Raw genomic sequence first — 25,650 nt, 5'->3', positions numbered from 1 at the left:
ATCATTCTGTACTTAATGGTCCAGGCTATTAACTAGAAGCCATCCTTCTGCTGTCATATAACCGGACAATACAACGAACTAATTCAATATAGGTGTAGACGAGCATTAAGCATGAAAAGGGTTGACGAATACAGCAGTCCAAATATGCAGACTGATTAAAGCCAGTGACTGTAAAGCGTTCAAGCCTGCTCGATGTGGAAGTTTCTGAGAGAACTTCTCTTATTGTTATGACCGGACTAAAAGAACATTTTTTTCTATCGTATCCTTCCTGTAACCTTACTGTACAATAAAAGGCGCTAATGAATTGTGCAAATTGACATTCTTATTTTCCACTCTTTAATTCATCGCTTATTATGCAGATGGTGACAGCTGACGTGTTCCGTGTTTTTACACATACAGGTATTAGCACACGCTGAAAAAGCCTATTGCACCAGAAGGCCAGGCACACCCGACATTTCTCAAACGGTCGCTGAGTATAGCATACTGTCATTCTGACTGTAAGATGAGCGGAAACATAAACGCAGCAGTAAACACAAGCGCTGTGGGTTCTTTTTCTTGTGGTTGGGTTTGTTCCCTTTCGACTGACAGCCTGCATATGCACCAACAAGCCCGACATTGTACACTTTAAGAATTTTCTCCACTAAACAGAACAATACATTAGGCTTCTGCATGAACTTCTGTAACGACGATGCAGTTTACTTCATAGCAAGGCAGAGAAAAAAGAAGGGGAGAGAGAGGAAGAAATACAAAAGTCTTAAAGGGGTACAGGCACATGGTTTTTGGTTGTCTGTCTTTTTTGTCTTGAGACAGGCCTACAAGCCTAGTAATCATGAAAAGGAGCTCAAAACACCAGTGCGCAGTGTTAATAATTGATTAAACCTAATTCTCTATAGGAAGTTTTGGTCTCAGTCGAGCCAGCAGTCAAGTGCAGCTTGACGTCAAGTCGACAGGCAAACCTCGACTACCACATTCCTATTGACGTCGGCGTCGCCAACAAGCACTCGTCGTTCCTACGGAGGACTACTGCCCAAGCAGCACAGATGAATGACACAACATTGGAAATGGATGGTTTTCCTCTGATTCTTTACAGGACCGGGCCGCCGCGGTGCCACAGTGGTTATGGCGCTCGACTGCTGACCCGAAAGACGCGGTTCGATTCCTGCCGCGGCGGTCGAATTTCGATGGAGGGGAAATTCCAGAGGCCCGTGTACTGTGCGAGTGAGTGCATGCTAACGAACCCCAGGTGATCGAAATTTCCGGAGCCTTTCACAGCGGCGTCCCTCATTGCCTGAGTCGCTCTGGGTTGTTAAACCGCCATAAGCCAAACCAAGTCAACCTCATGCACTGAAAATGTTTGATCTTCTGAAAAGAACAAGCTCGTACAGCTCGAGATTCATTGAATAAACCCAAAACACACTTAAGGATGCACACTAAGCTTCTTTCTCAGAAGATCTTGATTGTTTTTATATAACAACAACCCTTCCCGACCACAGCTGCCAGAAAACTCCGCATGTATTTTGGCTCATTCTTTCGTTGGATAGCAGACTTGACTAATTTCAGATTACTATTCTCGCGTGTCAATCTAGTTTAAAGATCGCAGTGTAGAACGTAATGGTCAATTAAGAAAAGTGAGAAGATAATAATATCTGTAAGGAAACCTTTGGTAAGGGACTGATTAATACGCAATCTGGACCCACCGACCAAAAAGAAAACAAAAATTAGATGGGAGCACGAAAATATCCGCATAATTTGACGCAGAGATTACATACCTTTCTTTCCTAAAAGGTGTGCACACTTACACACGTTCTACTGACGACACCCGTGCTCTGAGCGGTGTTAGTGCAAAGTACGGAACCTAGGTGGAATAAATTATTGCTCATGTCCAGCATTCTTCGAAAAAATTTAGAATATTCGAGTGTTGTAAAGCGCTGTTGTGTAAATATTCTGATGCATAGAGAAATCTTTCTTTTAAAGTTTTTCCATCGTTCACACCAAGCAGTTCATACTGCCTAAGAAAACAATGGGGGAACATTCGTGACGATATCAAAAACGTTAAGAAGAAAAAAAATGTAAGCCTGCAGTAGTCACATCCGCCGATATATTTAAATCTTAGAATATATGAAAATATTGCGTTAATAAACTCTTCCCTTTTGAGAAATGCTTTTGTCCAGAATTGCTGGTATGTCAGTTCCCTATTTTCCGCTCACCGTCCTTCCTCTCGTTGTGTGGTTGTAATATACCTAATCCTAACACGACGATGATGACGATAACGTGTTAGTGAAGGAAAAAGAATCTTCCTAGCTTCTCTTTCTATGCGCCTCGCTCTTAGCGTTATTATTTCATTATCCACTGCCGACTAAGGCGGCGGTTAAAGATGTTGAGGGGAGTACGTTCCCCAACTTTCCCTTTTCACCTGCAGCGCTGCCCATCTTCGCGTCCGTGGTGTGGCGCTGCATGCACCGACCGTCGCCGCACGCAGCTTCGGCAACCAAAGTGCGCGGCAGTGAGGCCCGTGCCAGCGATCGAACAGCGAGCGTCTGTCCGCTCTATTCTCGTCTCTCCCTGTGGGAACTTTTCCTCCACCGATGAAAAAGCGACAACAAAGTCTTCTGGCCTAAACCCCGCGCCGCATTCTTCTGTGGATATACTGTAGCAGCAATGTGCTCAAGCTACATGCTCTGTGCTCCCCATTGGAAACTTCTTTTCCTAACAATCATATGGATTTGGGAGCCTGCGGGAAGCGGTGGCGAACCACGGCACGGTGAGTGCGAAAATGTTTTTCCAATATCTTTCAACAACTTTTTAGTTTGTAGGCCATCCGCTTTTCTTTTTGGCACTTTCATTTGATAGCTTTCAAGGTTGCGCAACTACATTGCTTATTGTAACACAAGTAAATTAGCAAAGGAAAGAAGAGTAGGGAGCCAATATTATGTCAAGTTGGCTAGAGTTAATCAATTGCTGCTTTCCAGCAGTCTGCGGCTAGTATATGCGAAAAGGAAAAGAGGTGCAATAAGAAATACAGGTAGACAGGTGGGCCAGTGTGATAATTCTCTACGGCGCTACTCTCTTTTGAGGAAGGGGGAGGGGGAAGAAATAGGACACGATGGTTGGCGATGGGAAGAGAAGACATTATTAATCACACCACCAGTATGTCTGATCACAGCCGTGTTTTGAACGCTAGTGTTGCTTGAGAATTGAAGTAACGCCCGAGCTGCTTGCAGAGGTTTGCGCACCTCCGATGAAGTTCCTGATATTACGTCGGCTGTGGTGTCAAAACAAGCCGCGGGAGCTGCAAAAACCTGGATTTCATGCGCATAAAAAGTAAAGACTGCGGTAATACGCCCCACAGTATTAGGGATCTGACAAAGGTAGTTTTTAAAGGCTTCACAAGTAATCAGATGAAAGTGGTGTGGCGTGGAAGCCGTTATCATTTTAAATCTGTGCGCAACTTTGTCATGACACCCACTTGCCTTATCTTTGTATACCTTGGCAGGATTATAATAAGAAAACATTAGAACTTACATCTCCGCAACAGCTGCAATGAAACATAAGGCACCGAAAAAAAAATAGTTTAAAAAATCACACCAAACAAGAAAAAAAGGAAACAAAAATAGTTCTGTTATTAGTTTGATCTAACCGGGGCTCAGGTAATGGAGGATTTCAAAAGGCGAGCATTCTCCTTCAGTGTAAAATGGTCCATTCAGCGAACAAGCGTCCCTTTTTTCTGGGAATAAAGTTCAGACAGCACATTCTGCATTTTAACATCTCCTCACGCACACACTCCTAACGAAGGAATCACAAGGCCAACACAACTTCACAATTCAGGATCTGGGGCTATGCACTAACGCTTTATTCCCTGCATTCTATGTACGTTTTTCTTAACTGAAGAACAACTGCAGATTGGGGGAGGTGGTAACAATCAATGGTGGTTAAACTGCACAAACAAACAGGACAGAGTAAGAGAAAGACACACAGTATTCTGTCCTGTTTGTTAGCGCTGTTTAACCATCATGAAATGTTTCGTAAGCTTCTTCGGAATGTTTCTCCTGACGAACGGATTGCAGTCTTAATAGCCACCGCAGGCGTAGTCTTTTTATCATGGAGGCCGTTTAATCTTTTTTCGTATAATTAAATGATGCTGGCGAGTTTTATACTACCATTTGCTGTTGAGGTTGACTGTTCATATTCAACATTGCGCTGTGACACCGCAGCTTAATTCAATTTTCATTGCCTAATTTCACCTCTCCCTCGCATAACAAAAGTAGTGCGGGTGAGGTCTTCGTCTTCGACCTCAACCTAAAATCTGTGTGTGTCTCCTTCATGCAGACTAAAAGATCGAAAAGCGATATCATACAACGCATACGGGTTTTCAGTCAAGTAATGTGCTTGGGTGTGATATTCATAATTTTTCCGTGGGTCCGGCTGCCTTTCACACACAACAGGGATCTCCTGATCTTTGGTGCTTACGAACAAAGCCAGGCTCCATAGTACACTCACTAAGTGAGCATTCTCAATAAGATTTATCATTGCGGCGCGTTGAGCTCCCGATATTAAAAAGGGGGCGCCGTAACACTTAGTAGTGCGTCCACCTTCATTACATTAAATTCTCGCATCATTAAAATCACGCTTTGTGCTTAGCTTGTGCAAGAGAAGCATGCCGGAGGAGCAAAGTGTTTTGTCGTAACAATGAAATTTCGTGATCTGTCTCGGATTTATACTATCAAGCCCATGTGCTCCCTTGCATCCCAACTGCACAGGGAAATATAAACCTACTGTGCTCATACGACTCTCACCATTCACCTTAAATTGCTCCGGCCTATCCTACATCCAGAAACTGCAGCTCATCGACGTGGCAAAATCTACGTTATTAAGCAATGGCTGCTAATTTAACGCAGGACGAACATTTTTTAACATTTTAAATCGTAGATGCAAAGGATTCTGGCTTCTCGTCGATCTCTCGACATTAAAAAGTGATGTTGCGTTTACTAGCGCACGGGCGACTGAAGCTGTGATGGGCAAAGGAGGGAAATAAAGTGCGCAAGCTTTTGACAGAAATATGCTGACTGATAAAAAAATTTAATTTGCATGTAAACTTGCTGGGTGACTTAAAAGTTTAAAATTGAGCAAGACGCATGAAAGTACTTTTACTAGAACGAAACGAAGGTGGCGTGATATGTTCTCTTCGTGAAGCTGTCAGAAATGTGGCAAACCACTAGCCACAAACCTACAGAACCCGCCTCCCCTTTAATCCCACCCCAACTGTGTAAAGGTGCTCACACCTAGGCACAGCTTCCGTCTAATGCCCAACAACTATCATAAGCAGGAGCATAACCAAGTCCACATCACGAAAAAACTCCTCAACATGGTATTCACTGGAGTGAAGCAATGTGCTATACACGTGAACTGCGCGCAAACCATAAAGAAAACAATCTCAAATCTGCACAATGCATAACACGACACACCTAAACAACCAAGCAACAACCAAGCAAGAGAATAGACGCAGCACAGGACACATCACTGCTACATCATAATAGGACACACTTAGAAAACTATACACTAGAATAGGCCAACGAAGAGCACAACAATTGGAGCGGTAGCCACTCCGCCTCAAACTGGGTCTGGGCATACAATTGCTTTAGGTGAACAATAACTCTCCTGATTGATTGTAAAAAATTTTATTCGCCGGAAAGAGCTTGGTAAGAGGTCGCGTAAAGTGGTCGTGAATACGCAGCCCTCGACGACTTTCTCAGCCCACTCCACCGCCAAAACTTGCGTTCTAGGGTTAGAGCTAGCCAGCACGGTCTCCCACCGCTCGAGAGAAGGAGCCGTAACTAGATCACCCGGAGGTGGCTCTATTTTGCAGTCCCACAGGATGTGATCGTAGGTGGCCCGTTGGCCACAGTGTTTACAGTTTGGGTTATAAAGATTTGGATAAATGTGCGCGAGGAGTGATGGGGTGCGTATCGATCTCGTCTGTAGACGACGCCACGTAACCTCTTGTTCTTTAGTCAGGCTTTTGTCCGGAGGGGGAAAAAGTCTCCTCTCTAGTTTAAAATCATTGGTGAGATCATGTTATGTGATCATGGAGTCCTTCGTGAAATTCAGGGAGCCAGACTCATTCACTTCCCGGTCGACAAAACCTCGGGCTTTATTGTGGGCTGCCACGTTCCCCGGATTCCCCGAATAGGCTGGGACTCATATCAATTCGAAATAATTTGGTGAGAATTTGGTTGCGTTAAGGATTCTAAGAGACGTGTTTGTAATTCGCCCTTTTGCGAAATTATTGATACTCTGCTGAAATGGTATTTTGAAGAAACAACAGGTTCAAAATGTTGGTCCATCGTGTGTTAAATTGCAGCGCACTCTCGCGATGTGAATTGCACATCGTCGTCTTCAACAACTGTCATCTGCGGTGCGAACAGATCGAATGAGCTCAACCTCGATCACAGCCTAAACTGAGATTAATACCGTCGCCAGACGTGCCGACGACCCAGCAAAGAAAAACCATGAGCCAGTCAGGCTAAACACACGCTTTCACATGCTTACTCGGTTTAACTGCAGACGTTAAGATTCTATCAATTTTTTCCTCGAATATCTTTCACGAAGCAACGGCTCTTCTTAAAATCTATGCTCGTGAGAACTGTCACTTTACTTATGTAAAATACTAAAATCGAGTACAAATACCACTTTGTTGTGTTGAGGACCTCAATGACGAAGTTAAAATAAAGAAAATATTCAAAATATATGCAAAGGGGCGTCAGCCTAGACAGTTCACCCTATTTATCAGGCTACTAACTCCTACTCTAATAGGTAATCGTCGGTGGAAAACCCTCGATTCGCATAAGTGGATTTGGGGAGCAAGGTGCTTTTCTCTAGGGCACATAAATTCTCAGTTTAGTCGTATTGTGCATTCTCATTCATCAGGAATATTAATCAACAAACACAAATTATTCACACGTGGACAAGATTCGCGGTGCATACGAAATGAAGTAAACGTGCACAGACACCCCTGCTCACCGCTGCTCTCAGCAAAAACAGGCCTGCCACCACCTCGACAAGAATATACACCTAAAAATCACCAAACAATGCGGCTGCAATTCGGGGCACGGTGTGTTGTATGGAGTATTCAATGGACAACTGCGCCGAGTCCAAGACAAGGCGCGAAAGCCATCCGTTCATTTGTATTCAGAGCAACAAAGGTATAGCGTGCCTGCTTTAACAGGACGGATGAGACCGAGCGCTGCACTACAGACGATGTGATGTAGCAAATCGCATTTTCCAATCCTTTGCTTATGTGCGTCTATTTGCATCATGTCTCTAGCACTTTCTCTGTCGGCTAGCCTGATTCGTGAAAGGGAAGGGTATATTTATTTAAACAATATTTAACGTAATAACCCAAATTTCGGGTTTTGAGACACGTCTTACTGGAGGGCTTCAGTCTGATTTCGCGCGCTTAGAGTTCTTATGCAATCGCGTGAATCTGGGTGCATGAACGCTTTTATATTAAGCCTACATTGAAAATTGGCAATTCTCGTTGAGAAAGAAGCTGCGCTGGGCTTAGTGCACTACCGCCACAGACGGATAGTTACCACGACTCCTATGCCTGCTATGCCGCCGGGCCCCGGTCGCCATTGCTAGATAATGTCTTGTCCTGCACTGATGGCAGAGTGATGCAGTTGTCGAATTTCCGCGACCAGTTGTTCATGGCCTCCAAGGCACAGCTCCACTTCTTGCGAAGTTCTGGCCTGCATGATAGGATGCGACTTTAACGAACGCTGACTTTTCGTGTGACTTCAATTTTCTGTTACTCTCCATTCTCTTTCATTTTTTATTGCGAAAGCAATACTAGTTGCACTTTCAGCCCGGCGCGTCGCGAGGCCGGTAGCTACCATATTAGCATATTGGATTGGATTGGTTTGGATTGAATTGAATTGGATTGAATAGGATTGCATTGCATTGGATTGGAATGGATTTGATTGTATAACCGATGCATCACCACTAGTCTAACCACAAGCACCACCACCATGGCGTAGCTACGGATATTGCTTTCGCAATTACCGGGCTTAACCAAGCTAAGCCACAGCCATTTTTTCATCCACTCACCCCCTTCCCCTCGTGTAGGGTAGCAGACCGATTATTATTGCGAAAGCAATACTAGTTGCACTTTCAGCCCGTCGCGTAGCGAGACTGGTAGCTACCATATTAGCCTATTGGATTGGATTTGATTGGATTGGTTTGGATTGGTTTCGATTGGCTTGGATTGAATTGGATTGAATTGTATTGGAGTGCATTAGATTGTATAACCGATGCATCACCACAAATCTAACCACAAGCACCACCACTAGCTACACTACCAGCTGAACCATGGCGTAGCTACGGATATTGCTTTCGCAATTACCGGGCTTAACCAAGCTAAGCCACAGCCATTTTTTATCCACTCACCCCCTTCCCCTCGTGTAGGGTAGCAGACCGATTATTCTTCAGTTTACCTCCCTGCCTTTCCTCTTAGTCCTCCTGCTCCTACCACGACGGGCGGTACATACTGCGCGTGAGGGCGAAGAGAGTCGTAGATGTCACTGCGAATAGAGCCATTCCTCGTAATCTCGCCCTTTAGCGCCGCTTTGTTCCCGCGTGTTCCTCGGTCCTGCTGCCAGCTCGCGGCTGCTAGGCCATTAGTAAAGTCCAGAGGATCAATCTCCGTCGCTGTACTTTTGGTGTTACGTAGTATTCCGCAACGCAGTTTTTTCGGGGTTGCGGCTTTTGCTCACAATGTGTGTTCACAGTAGCCCGCAAGTCGAGGTGCTTTACGAGGTGCTTTAGGTGTTTCATAACCTAAAGTTTGTCATTGTTATTCGCAACACGCTTTTGTCCTTTTATATAGTTTTCTGTTCATGAGCAGCTGCGTTTATGCTGGTGTATTTGTTATTGATGTATCAGATGCGTTCCACAGTATGCCTTGTAGGGGGCATGGGCCTCGTCAAGCCCATTTAGGGCTTTTTGTCCGTGCCCCTAAGCACCGTAGGATGGTTAAATAAACTGATTTGATTTGATTTGATTTGATTGCTTTACTGCTTCGGTTTCGTTGTCCTCGCCGCAAAGTGAAGTCTTTCGAAGCGCCGGGATTAGCCTCAACGAAACAGGTTCAGGTACTGGTGAGAGCATTCGCGCATTATAAGTACCCGGCAGTGCCGAGAGTATTAGATGAGTAAAGTAACAACTGCTACAGAATATAAACGGATAGTTTCCAGTTAATGAAGAAACCACGGAGGGATGACAAACGCCAAGCGTTATAAAAGTTCCCTACGGATCACACGCGTACTTACCATTACAATTGTGGAACGTGGCGTCCTGTGTTAAATACCTGTGCACCTGTAAGACGTGAAGTCATTGAGCTTTCAACTATAGGTGTGAAATAATTGGAAGTAATTTCAAATTTATTGTTCTGTAGGTTCAGCCGCGAAATGTTTTATCTATACTACACAACTGTGATGCGTTCGGAATGGTTGTCTTGAGGTGGTGTTTTAGTGAACTACTACTATATTTCGCTCGCAAAGTGCTTCCTTTAACGCGAGAGGGTTAGTACCCCACGTCGGAAAAAATTTCCCGGCGTAGGCATCGGCGACAGTTTAAAGCCTCGCAGCCAAGGCAGACAAAGCAACCTGCCGCTCTGGCTAGCTAGGTCACGTGACCTGGCGGTGTCATCAAAGCCTGCCCACCGGATTGTGAGCAATCTGAACACCGGGGCAGGTGGCAGTAAATTTAATGGCTGCCCGCGAGAGGTCGCTCGGGAAGAGCAACCTGGTTCTCACAAGCCCTACCGGTGGAAGCACCTGCCATAGCAGGGCAGTGGCGCCTCGTTTAACCGCTGCACCACTGCGCCAGGAGGGGCATGAGGACTTCCAGGGATCTGTGAATGTAAAGTCGAGAATGAACAATTCCGCATATATGAGCATTAACAGAGTAACGCTACCACTTCATACCCTTAAGGTGAAGCTTAAGTACCCTTGCAATTTTCTTTTCTTTTCAACTAGGATATGTCGTTTGGTTTCGTTTGCCAGCTTTTCTCTCGAGAATCATGGGCGGAAAGGCCTCAGAGTTATGTTAGCAGAGAGCAAGGTTTAAAATCCTTCGAATTTAACAACCGAACCGCATATGAATTTCAGGCAGGGACGCATTAACTAGTCGCTTTAGGAAGGGATGGTTTCCTTAGGGCGATGGCATTTGAATCAAGTATTTGTGGACATGCTCTGCCGCCAAGGTGGCATTTAGTTTGGTTTTCCACGGCGAATTTCTTCACGGTGCCTCCACAGTGCCTGTGCTTTTACTTTCCTAAAAACTGCATTTCCCTCTGCCACTTCAACAAGGAGGACACAGAGCGTTGGAGTCTTCCAGTTACTCCTCGAATGAAAGTTTTTTCTTAGACATTAGCAAACCAAGAATGAAGTAGACAATCGCATGCAGGAGACTACTGAATGTATTCGACATAGTTAATAAAGGCCGTGCGTTTGGGTACAACGATTAGACGTGCACTCATCTTTGCTGCTATGTTTAATTCGCCCATTGAGCTGAAGGAAGAAAGGGAGCACTGCGCACCCGCCAGTGTTATAAAGGGCCAATAGAAATGTCGTGCAGTGCGAAGTCCACAGAACATTACCAGAGCAGCGTCTTCGGCAAGTAATTTGTTGCTCCCTGAAAATGGAAGTTCTTAGTAAAAAAAAAGGCTTTTCCACTTTCAGTACTGCCCGCAAGTAAACGCAACATGCTGGCTGATTCTATGGGCCTGTGTTTGATGGCTGCTGCGACATCGGTACTTTATCATGAATCAGTGCCTAACGGAGGGGGAAAGTAGAATATGTCGTCCCAGCACCGTGTTGAACCTCGTAGGTGGCCCGCAGCTTTCGGCCATCAAAAAGTTGCGCACGGAATCATTTCCAAGTATAATAGGAGGAAATGGCGTCCCATGGAAGGACTTGATAACAACGGTGCAAGGAAGTGGCAGGAGGGTAAAAGTTTACGGCCCCCTGCTGAGAAAGACCACGAAAAGGAAACAACGAACTCCCAAACTGTGGAACGTTGCGCGAAAATTCCTCGCGTAGAAAACAAAAATAAAAATTAACTTCTCGCAGCTGCGCTGGGGAAATGTTTTCGCCGATGTGGAGGACGCTGAAAGAAACGGCGTCATTACGAAAGCCCAAGAAATGACAGTATTTGACGCCCGTGTGCGAAAAAAATAATCTTCGTTTGTTCTGTCCTTCTGTTTCATTCAATGTGCCGTTTTGTTTCGGACAGAAAAGAAATGCAATGCACCCCAGCTGCCACAATTTGAAGCAGCACCGGATTAGGAGCAAGGCGTGTGGAACGCCCCACCTCGTCGCAAATCACGGGAAGTCTTGAATGAAAAGATCCACATGCTGAAAATCCAACCGGAACTAAAATGTGTGGACTACAGCTCCTTGTTTTCCACAGAAATTCCCTTAGTGCTGATTTGGACCGTTTTCGAGTTTACTAAAAGAATAGACTCAGCGTTAATTTGCATTGGAAACAAATTTTGTCCCCTGAGATCCAAGTCGACGAAGTTGCCTTGAAAATGATTCGCTTCGTTCAGAGCACGCAAGGAGTGCTAACAAATCGGTCGTATGCTAAACCAGCACAGATACGGGCTAGCTTGCCTTTGCAAGCTTTGTTGTTTAACAACGAAGACGAGGAAATGCCAACCCACTGCGCTGGCATGACATCTTTTTGCCTTGTTTTCCATTTCCAATATCATCAGTCCAACTTTTTTTGGTGATATCTTATTTATCACTTCAAACGAGCAGATTCGCGGATTCACCGGGGCATGAAAGGGAGGACCTTCTTATCATCACTTCCTCTTTTCTGGTTTTCTGGGAAAGAAGTTGTCAAGGGTGGTTTTTTTTTCTTTTCTCGCAGAAAACAGCACATAGCTATTTGCCACTATAAATTTCTCAAGCTGCCTTTATTCGAAGAGGGATGGATAGCGGGGCGAGTTTGTAATAATTCATCGTGGGGTGTGCAGCGCGGGCTAGAAATTACTTTCTTCTTCCATTGTTTTTTTTTAACTAACATTCTATCGCGTGAGTACATACGATGTCTCGTCTTTTTTTCTTTCTTAAGAACCTTTTTTTTTTCGTCAAACCTTACGAAAAAAAATTACACCTGCTTCGTCATGATTCAGCCACTTTCTACGGTCGTAAGCATTCTTACCTTCCAATGTTACCTTTACTATCATGAGTCGCCTCAGCAGATTTGGTTTACTGATTTATTGGAGTTTAACGTCCCAAAGCGACTCTGGCTATGAGGGACGCCGTAGTGAAGGGCTCCGGAAATTTCGACCGCCTGCGGTTCTTTGACGTGGACTGACATCGCACAGTACACGGGCCTCCAGAATTTCTCCTCCATCGCAATTCGACCGCAGCAGCCGGGATCGAACCCGCGCCTTTCGAGTCAATAGCCGAGCACCATAACCACTGAGCCACCGCGGCGGCCTCAGCAGGTACTCCGACAAGTAACACCGGTCGTACTCTATACTGCGCTATATGCTCAGTTCTCCATAATGCGCCAGTATTTCAAAGTGTTATGTCCTTCGAGTCCTGCCTGCCGGGCCAGAATTTCTTCATTACATTATATGGGATTCAAAGATTACGTATTGAAATAACAATTGGCAATGCCCTTTGTTTCAGCAAGACAGCTCTCTTCGAAGGAGCGGGCGCCAGCAGTGGGGCATGCTTTGAATGGATCCCTAAGGTGGAGGAAGTTGTCGAATAATTACCCTTTCGTAAAAAAATTTACATTTCCAGGTTGCGCTAAATATTTTTTAGGTCGTTGACAAGGGCAGCCAAACTGAGGTTATTTCGTTTCACCATTTTTCGTCAGAAGTGCTCATAATATGTTCCGCATTACGGTTAGAAATACGATGCCTCTTGGCTTGCAAAGCAAGAACCCGCAGCGTCTCTGTAAAGGCGTACGGGACTCAAACACTCTTGGCGCGCTGCGTAAGGCGGAATGAAGTTTAACAGCCGGCACATCCAGTCATATTTTGATCTGCGTTTAATGTCTGCTTCACTTCATGTTTGCAGGCTAACCACATACTTCTGTTTTTCCTTCTCCTGCTTGTCATGAATCGCCATGCTTCTACGAACAGCGCTGCCTTGTCTCATACAAATGCTCTTTTTTCGAAACTCTGCTCTCTCCGACTGGCAAAGTGATAGAAGCTGAGGAACGCTAACCGGGAGACTTATACACATGGGCACGTTGAGGCTCGCTCGTTAGCGTCCTCGCTTTCGCTTTTTAAAAACCGTTCTTTTAGAGCTATTTACACAAGCCACGAGGTATTTTTTTTTTGTGCCTGAGCTCCATTTTGTGTAAACCTGAAACTTTTCCAAGATTGTACTCCTGGAAAACTTCATAGGAAAACACGCATAGCGTTATTCTTCATAAATAAGCATGTGGCGTTGTTGCTGTTGTGTTCTTTAATGCAGCCATGCGCGGAGCTTCCTTGTTTGCCCTCGGTACTTACGGAAGCGAATCGCGGCTTTCTTTTTTTTTCCATTCCCTAGAAAGCTTGCGGAGAAAAGCTGGAGAATGCGATGACCCAAGCAGGGGTATTAATGGCCTCACTCCGCTCTGTGCGCCATAACTTCAGGGGAATGTAAGTAATATAGAGAAAGCGCTGGCCAAAGAAAACATACGTGGTTTCTAACCGAATGCACAATAGAAAGCGTGAGGGATGCATTAGAGTGTGCGTTATATTCATGAAACCGGCGGGTAGCTTTGCGTCATGCTCTCTATACTAGGCATTTTCGCTTGGCGTTTCACTTTTTTCTTTGCGTGTACATGATTGTTACTGCAACCACAGCGACGGTATTTTGTTTTACAGAACAGCTCTCATTCCATACCACCACCTTCTAACATGCTTTACTTAAGATGTAAAGATTCAAACCGGTCTGTGCAATTCAGCCAGACATATGAAGAGTTGGAAACTTAAGTTAGTAGTCGACGTCTAGGCGTAAACCAGCGCTGATCTTCGCTATTCAGGTTTACTGAATGCTTCATTGCAGTTTGAAATAAACTAATTTCTCTTTTCAGAGTGCTGACTTTGGCTGTGCGCTCGTATAAATATCATGCTCATGGGTGCTGTACACTCTGCATCGTGGACCAATCATGAAAAAGAAAATAAGAACACTTGCAGTTGCTATGGATCCTGATTCGGCTCAGGAAGGTTTTTCTTGAGAGTCTAGACAAGACAGGCCAAAGGTTTTGTAGGCTGTTCCTTTATTTCAGACAATAAGGCCTAGTTCTAAAATTATTCGCTGTTCGAGAAAAATACCGAAATGAAAAACCATCCTAGACGCGCCAGTTAAGTCCAAGCCGAACAGATTGTGTGGGCAATAAATTCTGTTAGATCGCACCTAAATAGGTACTACAATATGTACTTAAGCATTTATATACTTCAGTGGCTCTCCTGTTTACCTCGATGCACGCTTTAAAACATTAGCCTCTCTCTGTCTTACTTGGCTTCATTCTTTTCCACACCGGTGTTGTTACGAACCTCGATGAAAATAAACTCATTCACTTCCCCGCCTTTCCAAGTGCTGGTCTTATTTGAAAGCTTTATAACTGGCGCTAGTATTTCAGGGCAAAAATCCAAACCATATTCGCACACAGGAAAAGCTCTTAATTGGCCGCCACTTCTTGCATCTGCATAGTGTGATCACAGTGGCCCTAGTGACCAGAGCGAGGCAATTACGATCGTTCATTCACGTGTAAGATTCCCTCGAAATTTTGACTATACTCGATACTTCCGCAGGTGATGATTGCAGCTGCAATTTTAACTTATCTAGGAATAATCTGTGAGGAGCACTATATGTTCATCAAGAGGGTTAGCTGTGGTCCTCACATACCATTTTTCCGCCGGTGCAATTTAATGATGGGGAGGAGCTTTTCGACGGATAGAACGAGATCCTCCTCTGCATCTACAACCTAAGCCTTTGCGGGAGGGGAAAAATGGGTCTGTGTGGTTGGTCCGCAGCGCTAGCGGTGATGTGCGCACAAAACACGCCTGGTTAACAAAAATAGGCAGTTGCTTAGCTCGGCAGTGCCAGGATATCCGTAGCGAAATCGAAAGCAACGATGAGGCAAGCAGTGTGACGTCCTACCAAACGGCGGCGGTGGCGAGGCGCGCGGTGTGACGTCATGCCAGATGGCGCGGCGAGCGCGCGGCGTCCGCCAGCTGCGGCGGTTGCTAGGCAACGGCTCAAGGGCGGTCTCTGTGCCTCCTCGGAGCACCGCCACAGCGAAATCGCAAGTTAGTTGCCAATGTAGCTTTCGCTACAACAGCTCCGTTGCTATTCCTGTAGGCGTCTAGTGTCCCCCCGGACGCGGCCAACGCGTACTTTGGCTTAACGAATAAGCAATAAAACGTGCGGACTTCGAATTAGCTTGAATGAGAGGTCGCGCGTTTGAAGGAATCTCGTCGTGGGTGAAAAGCAGCATGCTTGATAATCACCGGTCCCCTGTCCGGCGCCGGTGGACGCTTTGCTCCGTACACTGCACCTCGTTAGGTACTTCAGCTGCGCGAAAGTGTACGATGCGTTACTCCCTGCTAGCGGCACTTTCAAAAGATTAAAATATTACTTCAATATTCCGGCGGTCTTCTTCAGAAGTTAGTGAAAACACGTCAACACCCTGGAATGTTGACGTGGACAGGTGCCAAACGGCGTAAACAACTTCAAGGTCAGCGACATTAAGCTGGAACGTTTTAAGTATGGGCGTGCCTGGCGTGAACCAAAATTGAAGATAGAAAACTCGGTTCAGTTGATGTCGATTGACCCAGTTACCTTGTCACGGGATCTCCGAATGAGTGTCATAACACTGTCGGTCGAAACGTTAGCGGCGTGAAGATTGCCTGCGGTATCGGGCCATATAGGTCTTTCTTTTGAAAAGGGATGAGCAGTTTCGATCTGGCAGACCTTAAAAAGTTAGAGCAGAGAGATGCCGCGATGATTTCGAAGTTCCCGTTATGGCAAGAAACTAGCTGAGCAGAGAAGTGGCCCAAAGCAGCCGTTAAGGTCGATGGAGTTTTCAGACAGCCGTCAAGGAACCACACCTGCCTAAACAGAGGGCCTTTGGCCGCCTCCAGGCAGCGACATGCGGCCTTTGTTTTCCATTCAGCGATTAACATGACATCATAGCTCCAGCCTGAAACCTGAACATCAAGAATCTGATTCAGTGCCCGTAGCGACGAGACAGAGCTAACACACCTAAGATAGTGAGCGGAGTATCCAGCCCTTCAGTCAGCTACCGTTAAGGAATAATTCATCACAATCGTCATCAGCCTGCATACTCCTGCCGCAGGAAAGGCCTCTTCCGTATCCCTGCAATTAAGCCTTTCCCAACAGTAAAAATAATAAATAGTTGTCGTTAAACTCTCATTCGTGGTAGAGACTCGTTTCTTCCTGACCTAAGCACTAATTTGAATTTGGCAACAAGACTGGCTGCAATAACCGCTCAAAGCTTACGTCCCATGGCTTCACGTCTTTCTACGTACGATTATTTAGACCATGGTGCAGGCACAAGTGACGGCGTCACAGGCTGCTGCAGTTGGCTAGCTCCTTTTCACGAGATTATTGTACTGCCTTAAGTATATTTCTACCTTCTCTTGTCGGCCCAAGGGCAGTAGAATTACACAGGCAATATAGAGCAAGCAGAGACGCTAATAATATCCTTAGCTTTCAGGTTTTCTGGCAATTCTCACGACATCTCGTGAAGCCATCTGCGACTTTTTATCTCCTTGAAAAGGGAAGACGTTGCGGAACCACTTCCACTGCACTGCTGTCGATAAAGCAAATGCCAGGAGCACACGCACACGCAGCTGAATGAATATGCTCCGACGTAGTTGAGAGGAGGAACGCCCATGCGTGATGTGCCGGTAGCGTGACCACGGTTGTGTGATCACTGAGAAAAAGACGTTCGATACCAGCTGGCGTCGCGACCTGCGTTGAGTGTGAACAATGGCCCTATCTCTACCATGCGCATGTCCGTGTTACCCCTTTATAAAAAAAAAGCAGCGCTCTCCAGGCACAAGAAATAATGAAAATGGATAGAAAGAACAGGAGAACGATTGCGCCGACGAGCTCTTTAACTAAGTAGTCGTTATGCTTCTCGTTTATGCTGCTCTGGATGCAAGAATCATGAGGTTAGACCTCAGCGTCGCCGTAATAGTCATATGGTGAATCGATACGAGACAGAAAAAGCCGGAAATAAAAACTCCGGTTATAGAAAGCTTCATAATTGCGTGTAAAATAAATATGCAAGTTGGTTGCATTATTTAAGTTTCTTTAGACAGTCTACAGACTCACCATAGACTTTTGTCTATAAAGTCTACAGACTGGCTATAGAGCACAGTCTATAGACAATACAAATCCTATGGGCAGTCTGTAGACAATCTATAGATTTATGGTCATATACTTTTACTAGACCTTTGTCTATAGACAGTCTATAGACCGTGATTAGACAAAAGTAAATATCTATACGAAGGGAATAGAGCCTATAAGAAGTCTATAGACTGTCTATAGACCACTTTTCTAAGGGCTTGGTTTTAGCGGAATCTTCATGTGACTCACATCATGTAAACAATCTCTACAGACAACCCAAATCGGAAGCACTCGGACCAGGCCGCTCACCACATCTTAGGCTTCCTAGATCTGTATTAGCTAGGCCCACTTGTAAGAGCTGGGGATTGTAACTTTAGCGACTAAATATAGTGAGAGATCAGGGTCATCGAGTTCTCTGCGAACGCATATAGGCCCTGGTAAGATGCCAGGTGACACTGCACTGACATGGACATAGCGTTAGCTAGAGAAATGTATTTAGACTTCAGTACAAATCTCTACCGTCAAACTTTTAAGATGACAAATCTGAGATTGTTACTGTGCTGTGAGCAATCGCGTGCGCCAGCAATGCTTTTCTTAAACCGGTAATCTAATAATCGGAACATCAGTCATTGACATCGTCCATTCCTTCAAATGTCTTGGGGTCATATTCGAGGAGCATTTATCTTGAAATTCACATGTCGACATGGTGGCTAAGAAAATTGCCAAAGTAGTTGGAGTACTAACAAAATTACGTTCTCTTTTTACCGACCAGAAAAAAATTAGTCATCTATAACTCACTCATCCTTTCGCACATTAGCTATTGTCATCTGATTTGGGGGACTACCACTGCCTCTAACATGAACAAGCTGTTTTTACTGCAGAAAAAGTCAGTGCGCGTCATTTCAGACTCCTCATATGATGCTCATACAGAACCCCTCTTTGACAATCTGAAAATCCATCCAGTTCACTTTCTGTATAATGACACATTACTCAATCGATACTATGAAACAATAAACCAAGGAAATAATTTCATTTCAACATTATCGAACCTGATGAGAAATGATAATTTTATGAAACACGTCACCATGAAATCTGGCACATTCTATCAATGCGCACCAACTATGGCACTCAGTCATTACGCGTGAGATTGCCGTCCCTGTTAAATATTCGTAATCAGTAAAAAAAAATTCAGTTAGCTAAAAGCAAGCGTAGAAGAAAGTCTACGTCTTTTCCTACACATTTTAGAACTTTCACCAATGTGTCACTTTCTCTTGTTTTTCCTAACATTCTTATTGCCGGCTTTGTTATCCTGTATTCACCAGTACTTTCGTGCTGTCGTCCTCTGTTTGTTTTGCTTAGCTATTATCCATGTATCTGCCATGTATCATTACCGTGAATGTTTTTACTAGTATATTGTGAATTGTTTGTCTTATTAATAACAGAATTGTTCATTTAGTTTTCAGTCATGACTCTTTATGTTCTTAATTACGAATTTGCAACTGACGATGCAAACTATCATTTGTACATGTCAGTACGCACATGAATTGTTAAGGGGCACAGACCCCGTCAGGCTGTCTTCTTCAGCTTTTTGACTGTGCTCCAGACCTCTGTAAAGATGTCGAATAAAGATGAATGAATGAATGGAAAAATGAACGATTATTAAAAGTGACTGCTATTCCCGTATCTCATGTGCAGTGTCGTTATGTCAAGTTGCACATTTCTCGGCGGAAAAGCTGGCGCTAATTTCTCAGTGCTTAGTTTGAAAACAACAACAACGCTGAAGCCATGAGCTTCTCTCCTGCTGGAACGAAAATTAGATTTCACTGTCTTACCCTTTATCGTATTGCAAGGACTGCTGATCACTCCTGGTTAGGCACCGTCGCTACAACAAACTTAATTTTCATCATTTCTATTGCTTAGATGGTATCCAAACTTCATATCTAAGTTATTTGTTGTTTGATGGTCTTTGTGTTACCAAAATCCAGAAATGCGTATTTTTGATGTACGAAGCATTTTTTTTGCATCGCATCTCGTCTTAAGGAAAAGAACCAAGCGGTGAAGCGCTGCTGTGTTAAATCGTTGCAAACCAACTGTAAATTAAACAACGCAAGAGCGTACTTTTTTTTCTGTGATTAATTCCGGTGTCCCAGTGAGTTCTGTCTAGAATTTCGTTCGCCTTAATTTTGCATTCTTAATAATCCTCAAGCGTAGGTCAAGTAATGTTCAACACTCGAGTCTTTTTGTCGCGAAAGTAACGCTACGCGAGTCGCCGAGCCATTTCGCGGAGCTGACGAAAGGCCATACTGCGCATGCGCGAGGACCAGGGACGTCACACGGCGCACAGCTGGCACGCCGCCGCCGTCGCTGCGCGGGTGACTCACAGGTGCCGCCGCCGCGCTCACCAGTTGCGCATGCGCTGTAGCGGCGCACAGCTAGTGTGCCGGGGCCGCCGCCGCTGCCGCGCGCTCTCCATCGCCTCTCTCTCTCCTCGTTGCTTTCGCAATCCTCCAGCTTTAACCAGAGCTAAACCACTGCCAATTGCCAATTGTATGAAGGCGCTTGAAGATAACTTTTAGTAACAAACAAGGTTCTTCCTTGTCATTGCATGTCAACGTGCATTTTATGTGGCACCCCATTCTGCCAAGGGCCTTTGTTCAAAGGCTGGCAATATTGCTGAAATAAATAAATAAAATAAGCGTTGCCTGTTGAGGGACGACGGGATGCATTAGTTGTCTGCACTGACGCCTTCTAGTATATTCATTCTCATATTCCTCAAGTTCTTGAGAGGCTCCCAGAAAGTCCCTAAACGTCTGGCTGGCTTTCATTGTGTTACAGGCGACGGCAAGGTCACCACCCCAATCCGCCTGAACGCGTTGGAAGGCGAGCAGACGTCGCTCCCCTGCCCCATCGACATGGAGTCACGACAGGCCGCGTCGGCAGTCTGGTTCCAGGTCGCCGCTGGTGGTTCCAACGTGCATGGCAGTTCACCCCTCCACCTACAGATGAAAAAGGTCTATGCATTGGAGGCACCAAATGTGTCCCCTGTCAGCGGCGCATTGGAAGGCCCTGCCGGTCTGGTGGACGGCAGCCACTGGAAGCAGCCCTCGTGGTCGGCCAGGGCATTCTTCTCTCTCCTCAGTGACCCTCCGGCGCTCCTGCTCAACAGGCTCAAGCGTGAAGACAGCGGAAGTTACGTCTGCAACGTCACGTACCGAAACAGCGTCACTTCCTACGCCCCTGCGACTGTCAGTGAGGCTCACATAGAGCTGTTCGTAGCCGGTAAGCTTGCTTTAGCCTCGTTTTACCCTCTTTTTCTAGGAGAAGTTGTGGATGAACACTGTGTCGCAGTGCAGTATCTTAGTACTGCATCTGCTCGTTCTGATTGTACGTTCAGGTTTTCTCGTTGTTTTATCGCTGGGTGCCGGATTTTTTTATATATATTGAAAGCCCTCAGCTCTCACCCTAATATCCTCGCTTTTGCGTACGCATATTTGCTTAGCGTATTTCCTTTCTAATACCCCGTGCCTAAATGTTCGACCACTTGATGCTTTTTGTTTTGGGTGCGTCAGTGCTGGTTCTTGCTTTCCGCCATTATTCAGCAGTCTTTTCCTGCGCGCCTGTAATGGAGCCAGTTAATAATTCATAAATATCGAGCAGGCTTTCTCAGTGAACGTTAATAACTGCCGGGTTATATCCTTCAGAGTTCCCCGGGAGCTACCTATTCCGGTTCTGGGGAAAAGTGCAGTCGTTTGCACTTGTGCTGTTTCAGGCCTCAATCCCAGTATTTGCTTTCCCTTTTCTGCAGACTTCACTCGAAAACACTTGCGAAATTTTTGGCTCTCTGTTAAAGAAAGATTTTGCCGGGAATCGAAAGCCATCGATCCGTAGTATGTCGAAACACATAAACCGTGTTCATCTGTTGGCTAGATACATTTTTGAACGAGGGGCCAGTGCTCTGAGCGCTGTTTATCCAGGAAGGGCTAAATGGGCAAAAGCAGCCTGTCTTTTTGTAGCCTGATTGAAAGCATGTGACAGGCACAATTAGACTCTTCACGAAAAAAACAAATTGTTGCTAGGACTGTCTTTGCAGCCACTGCGCATACGTAACTACGCAATAGGGAACGGTGCCACCTAGCTCTAAGCGTACACAAAAGGCATCCGCTAATCTGATATGCGTGTCTACACATTACGTCTCCGCTGCGCCGAAGCTCTCTAATAATATGGGCCGCGAGTAAGCGCTTGTGCTATCGATGCAGGCACACTACGCAAACGCCGACGGTACACACACCGAATAATGTCCGACATGCAACAAGCGCCGCAAATACAAAAAGCGAACTAAAGCATACACCTTTCCCTGAGTTTACTTCGAAACATTTACTTGTTCATTTGATAGAACTCCGAACATTAAAAAAAATATTCCAAGGATACGACGGCTGGTATTGCAAGCACATTTCGTCGCATTTCCAGACTAGCCAGAATGTCTAAAATGCAACCCTTTCCTCTGTGTCATTTCGTTAGAACCGTGGCTCTGGCTCAAGTGTATTGAATACTTGTGCGCCAAGCTAAAACTGAGATCATTCTTTAACTTTAGCTTGGTTCTCAGCATGAAACCTGAAGAGACAGAGGGAATTCTTCGGTGTCTAAACACGTCGACACTGAGAAACGAACACCAGGAGCCAAGTGCGTTGAGAGATATGAGTAGTTTCAGGGTCAAAGATACGTGAAAAGGCTCAAGCTAAGAATAGCGACTGAACGGGGGCCGCAGGAAGACATAGAAGAAAAATTGGTCTCAGGCAATTAAAAGTTGATCCCAAGAAAAGATGGTTATAGAAATATAAAGACGGTAAGGAAACACAGAACAAAAAAAAGGAACATAATTTCACATGTGTGTGACAGAAACAGGCCCGCACGTTCTCCTTGCTCTTAGTTTCGCTTAGCCTCGACTTGTTCTCCCCAAAAACGGGATCCGAAAAAGTAAGGCCGGAGGGCCTTCGAACGAGCCTTTTCAGTCGCTGGGAAGGTAGATCGAAGAGCTTAGGGGTCAAACCTACGGACGTGAAGCTGGGAAACTTGTATTGTGCCGGAGGGTCGGGAAGTGCACTATCAGTCTTTGCGTTCCCTGCCCCCCCCCCCCCCCCCCACTCTTCCTCGAAGACCCTGATCTACGGTCGAACGAATCCCGCACGCGTACTGTTCTACGTGTAACTGCTCGGTGCTGGCAACAAATTAACCGTAAGGTTCACGGTAGTGCTAGATTTTTTTTTTAAGTTCTTACTCTAGTGATAAAATGAACGGCGGCGCAACAAGGACACTAACAAGAGAGGGGACACCATATGCGCACACTACCAACTGTTTTAGTAGAACGTTAAGTTGGGCGAGTTGGTATTGGTTCATGGTTGAAAAACAGCGCACAAAAGACTAGAGACAAGAGTAAAGGCAACGACAGGACAAGCGCTGAACTCACAACTAAGGCTTTATTGCGAAAACCTAGGTATATAACGAAGACATAATACATGAAAACAAAATTCTGTCGTTCTCCTGTCGTTGCCTTTACTCTTGTCTCTAGTCTTTTGTGCGCTGTTTTTCAACCATGTACCAACTCTTTATTGCATGGAAAGGTGGCATATTTAAACATACAGCTCAGGCATGACACTCCTCGCATTATAGGTCCGAACCCAACACGTGCAAAAAAGCAGCAATATCAGGATAACAGACAAGAAACCTTTAACCTCTGCAGAAAAAACTAAAAGATTCTGATAACCGAAATTAGAGGAGGCCATCTCGTAGCAAAAGCAGTGTCAAAAAAATGACCTCCTCTAAGTTCTGTTATCAGAATATTTTAGTTTTTTCTGCTAAAGTTAAAGGTTTCTTGTCTGTTATCCTGATGTTGCTGCTTTTTTCCACGTGTTGGGTTCGGAGCGATAATGCGATGAGTGTCAACCTGAGCTGTATGTTTGAATATGCCACCTTTCCATGCAATAAACAGTTGGCAGTGTGCGCATGTGGTGTCCCCTCTCTTGTTAGTGTCCTTGTTGCGCCGCCGTATATTTTATCATGCACCAACTCGCCCCTCAGGCCATTCTTCTTACTCTAGTGAGAATACAAGTTTGGAAAAGAAGTGACACAACCTGCTTTCATTGCTCTCTTCGTACAAATCGATTGGCTCCCTGGCTCAGTGGTATAGACCAGAACGCATATGCTCCAAGTGAAGTTGTTTCGACAGTACCTTCGTGGCGTCCCTACGTTGCCTCAACTGGTTCTCGACCCGGAATGGCTCTAGTTTCCCTTCCGACCTACTGCTCACGAAAGCAGTGTCGAGACGCTGTTTTTCACAGGAAAACCATTTATGCGAACGTCGATTCGCGGAAACCAATAGATGTGCCTTCTGCAGGACATATTACAGATATCGGATGAAAATTCTCGTCATAAATATCTAATTTTTGCGCTCTGATGGTTTATGGTTTACGGGGGTTTAACATCCCAAAGTGTCCCAGGCTATGAGGGACGCCTTTTTACGCTCTAATGCCAAATAAGTATATTATGGTGAAGAGTGCCGGATAAATTTCATCTGGCTGAAGTTTTTGAAAGCCCACCGAAATGTTGGCATATGCCCGAGTTTGCTTTTCTTTTCCACCGAAATGTAGGGGGTGGTGGTGGTGGTGAAAACATTTATTAATCATAGAGAGAGGTGTTGGGGGTCGTGACCTGAAGGGTCACGCCCTTACAACCACTAGATGGGATGCCTAGTCAGGCACACCATTGGCGTTTGCCGCAGCCCGGGCGCGCTGCGTTAAGGCCCTTTGGGCCTCGAGGGTGCAGCAATCGGACAGGGTCGCCTCCCAGTCCTCTCGGGTGGGGTTCGGGATAGGGGGTAGGGATGGGTTCTGCTGGCAGGCCCACACCATGTGGTAGGTGTCAGACACCTCCCCACAGTGTGAGCACCGCCCGTCGAATTTAGGATCGAAATGCTTTAGAATTGCCGGGCACAACATCGTGTTGGTGAGCAGGCGCAGGAGTACCCGCTCGTTGACCTTCCCCAGCCCTTTGCATGGGGTGGGAAGAGTTTGGTGCGTGGATTTGTAATAATCGCATATTTCCTTAAAAGTGTAAATCGGATTGAAATGGAAGTCCTGGTCGGCGTCGGGTCCCGTGGGAAATGCCCGGAGAGAGAGCGCGCGGGCGCCGGCGTCGGCTGCCTCATTTCCGTGGACGCCTTGGTGACCTGGAGCCCAAACAATAGATCGGTGCGCGGGATCCGAGTCTCGGCTACAATTTTGGTAAATACGATAAGCTAGGGGAATAACCCACCCTTGCGTGACGTCGGCGACCCGACCCTGTCTTTGTGAGACGAGTGTATTGGTTGTTAAGGTGGGCCTCCCGAAGCTCCCTAAAAGTGTTCACCATCCCCAGTGCCATAAGGCGGCTGGTAGAGGTAGAAACTGGGAGGTCCAGCGCTCGTTTCATGATTTTGCGGAGGATGACCTCGAGGGAATCCTCCTCCTGTTTCCGCAGGTGGAGGTAGGGAGTCGAATGCAAGATTCGACTGGTCACGAATGCGTTCGCCAGCCGCAAGGCGTCTTTGCATCGTAACCCACCGCGCTTGTTGGAAACCCGGCGGACCATGCGGCCCACCTGGTCCCCCACCTGCCGGAGCTTGGCGAGTGTTGTGTCGCAGCGTCGCTGGTTGTGTATGAAGAGTCCAAGGACTCTGATTTCCTTGGATTCGCGAATGGCACTGCTTTGCAACGAGAGATTGATTTGGGTCGAGCATGTGCGCGAGGGACGTAAATGCACGAATTCCGATTTCTGCGGGGAGCATTGCAGACCACAGTCTCGAGCATAGCGATTCACTATGCTGGCGGCCGTTTGCAGGCTAGTCTCCATATCCCCCAGGCGTCCTTGCGTAGCCCAGATGGTGATGTCGTCGGCGTATAGCGCGTGCTGGACCCCTTCGACCGCACCAAGCAGGGCGGGTAGGCGCATCATGGCAATGTTGAATAGCAGAGGGGACAGCACCGCGCCTTGTGGAGTCCCCCTCGTGCCGAGCAGGAAAGGTCCGTGCTCTTCGTCCTGTATTCGGATGTAGGACAGTCTGTCCGTGAGAAATTGTTTAACGTAATTGAAGGTATTGGTGCCGCAGTGAGTTTGACTCAAATGTGTGAGTATGACATCGTGAGTTACGTTATCGAACGCTCCTTTCAGGTCGAGCGCAAGGACAATTTTATCGTTTTGGGGGTGTGTAATGGGGTTCAAGATTTCG

At 45.9% G+C, this 25,650-nt stretch overlaps 1 protein-coding gene across 1 annotated transcript in view; it reads left to right on the top strand.

The window, feature by feature from the left end:
- The first annotated feature begins 2,583 nt into the window (after window positions 1-2,583).
- Window positions 2,584-25,650, top strand: part of LOC149337180 (uncharacterized) — an 87,409-nt gene continuing 64,342 nt past the window's right edge. Inside the window, exons 1-2 of the mRNA XM_089553369.1 lie at window positions 2,584-2,761; window positions 20,226-20,669. Of these exons, the coding sequence (XP_089409495.1) occupies window positions 2,659-2,761; window positions 20,226-20,669 (547 nt within the window). The 5' untranslated portion in view covers window positions 2,584-2,658. The remainder of the gene's footprint in view (window positions 2,762-20,225; window positions 20,670-25,650) is intronic.

The sequence above is a fragment of the Amblyomma mixtum genome, chromosome 7 (genome assembly GCF_055824585.1).
Source record: "Amblyomma mixtum isolate Tamu chromosome 7, ASM5582458v1, whole genome shotgun sequence".
Classification (NCBI taxonomy): domain Eukaryota; kingdom Metazoa; phylum Arthropoda; class Arachnida; order Ixodida; family Ixodidae; genus Amblyomma; species Amblyomma mixtum.
This window is presented reverse-complemented; position numbering and strand designations above follow the sequence as displayed.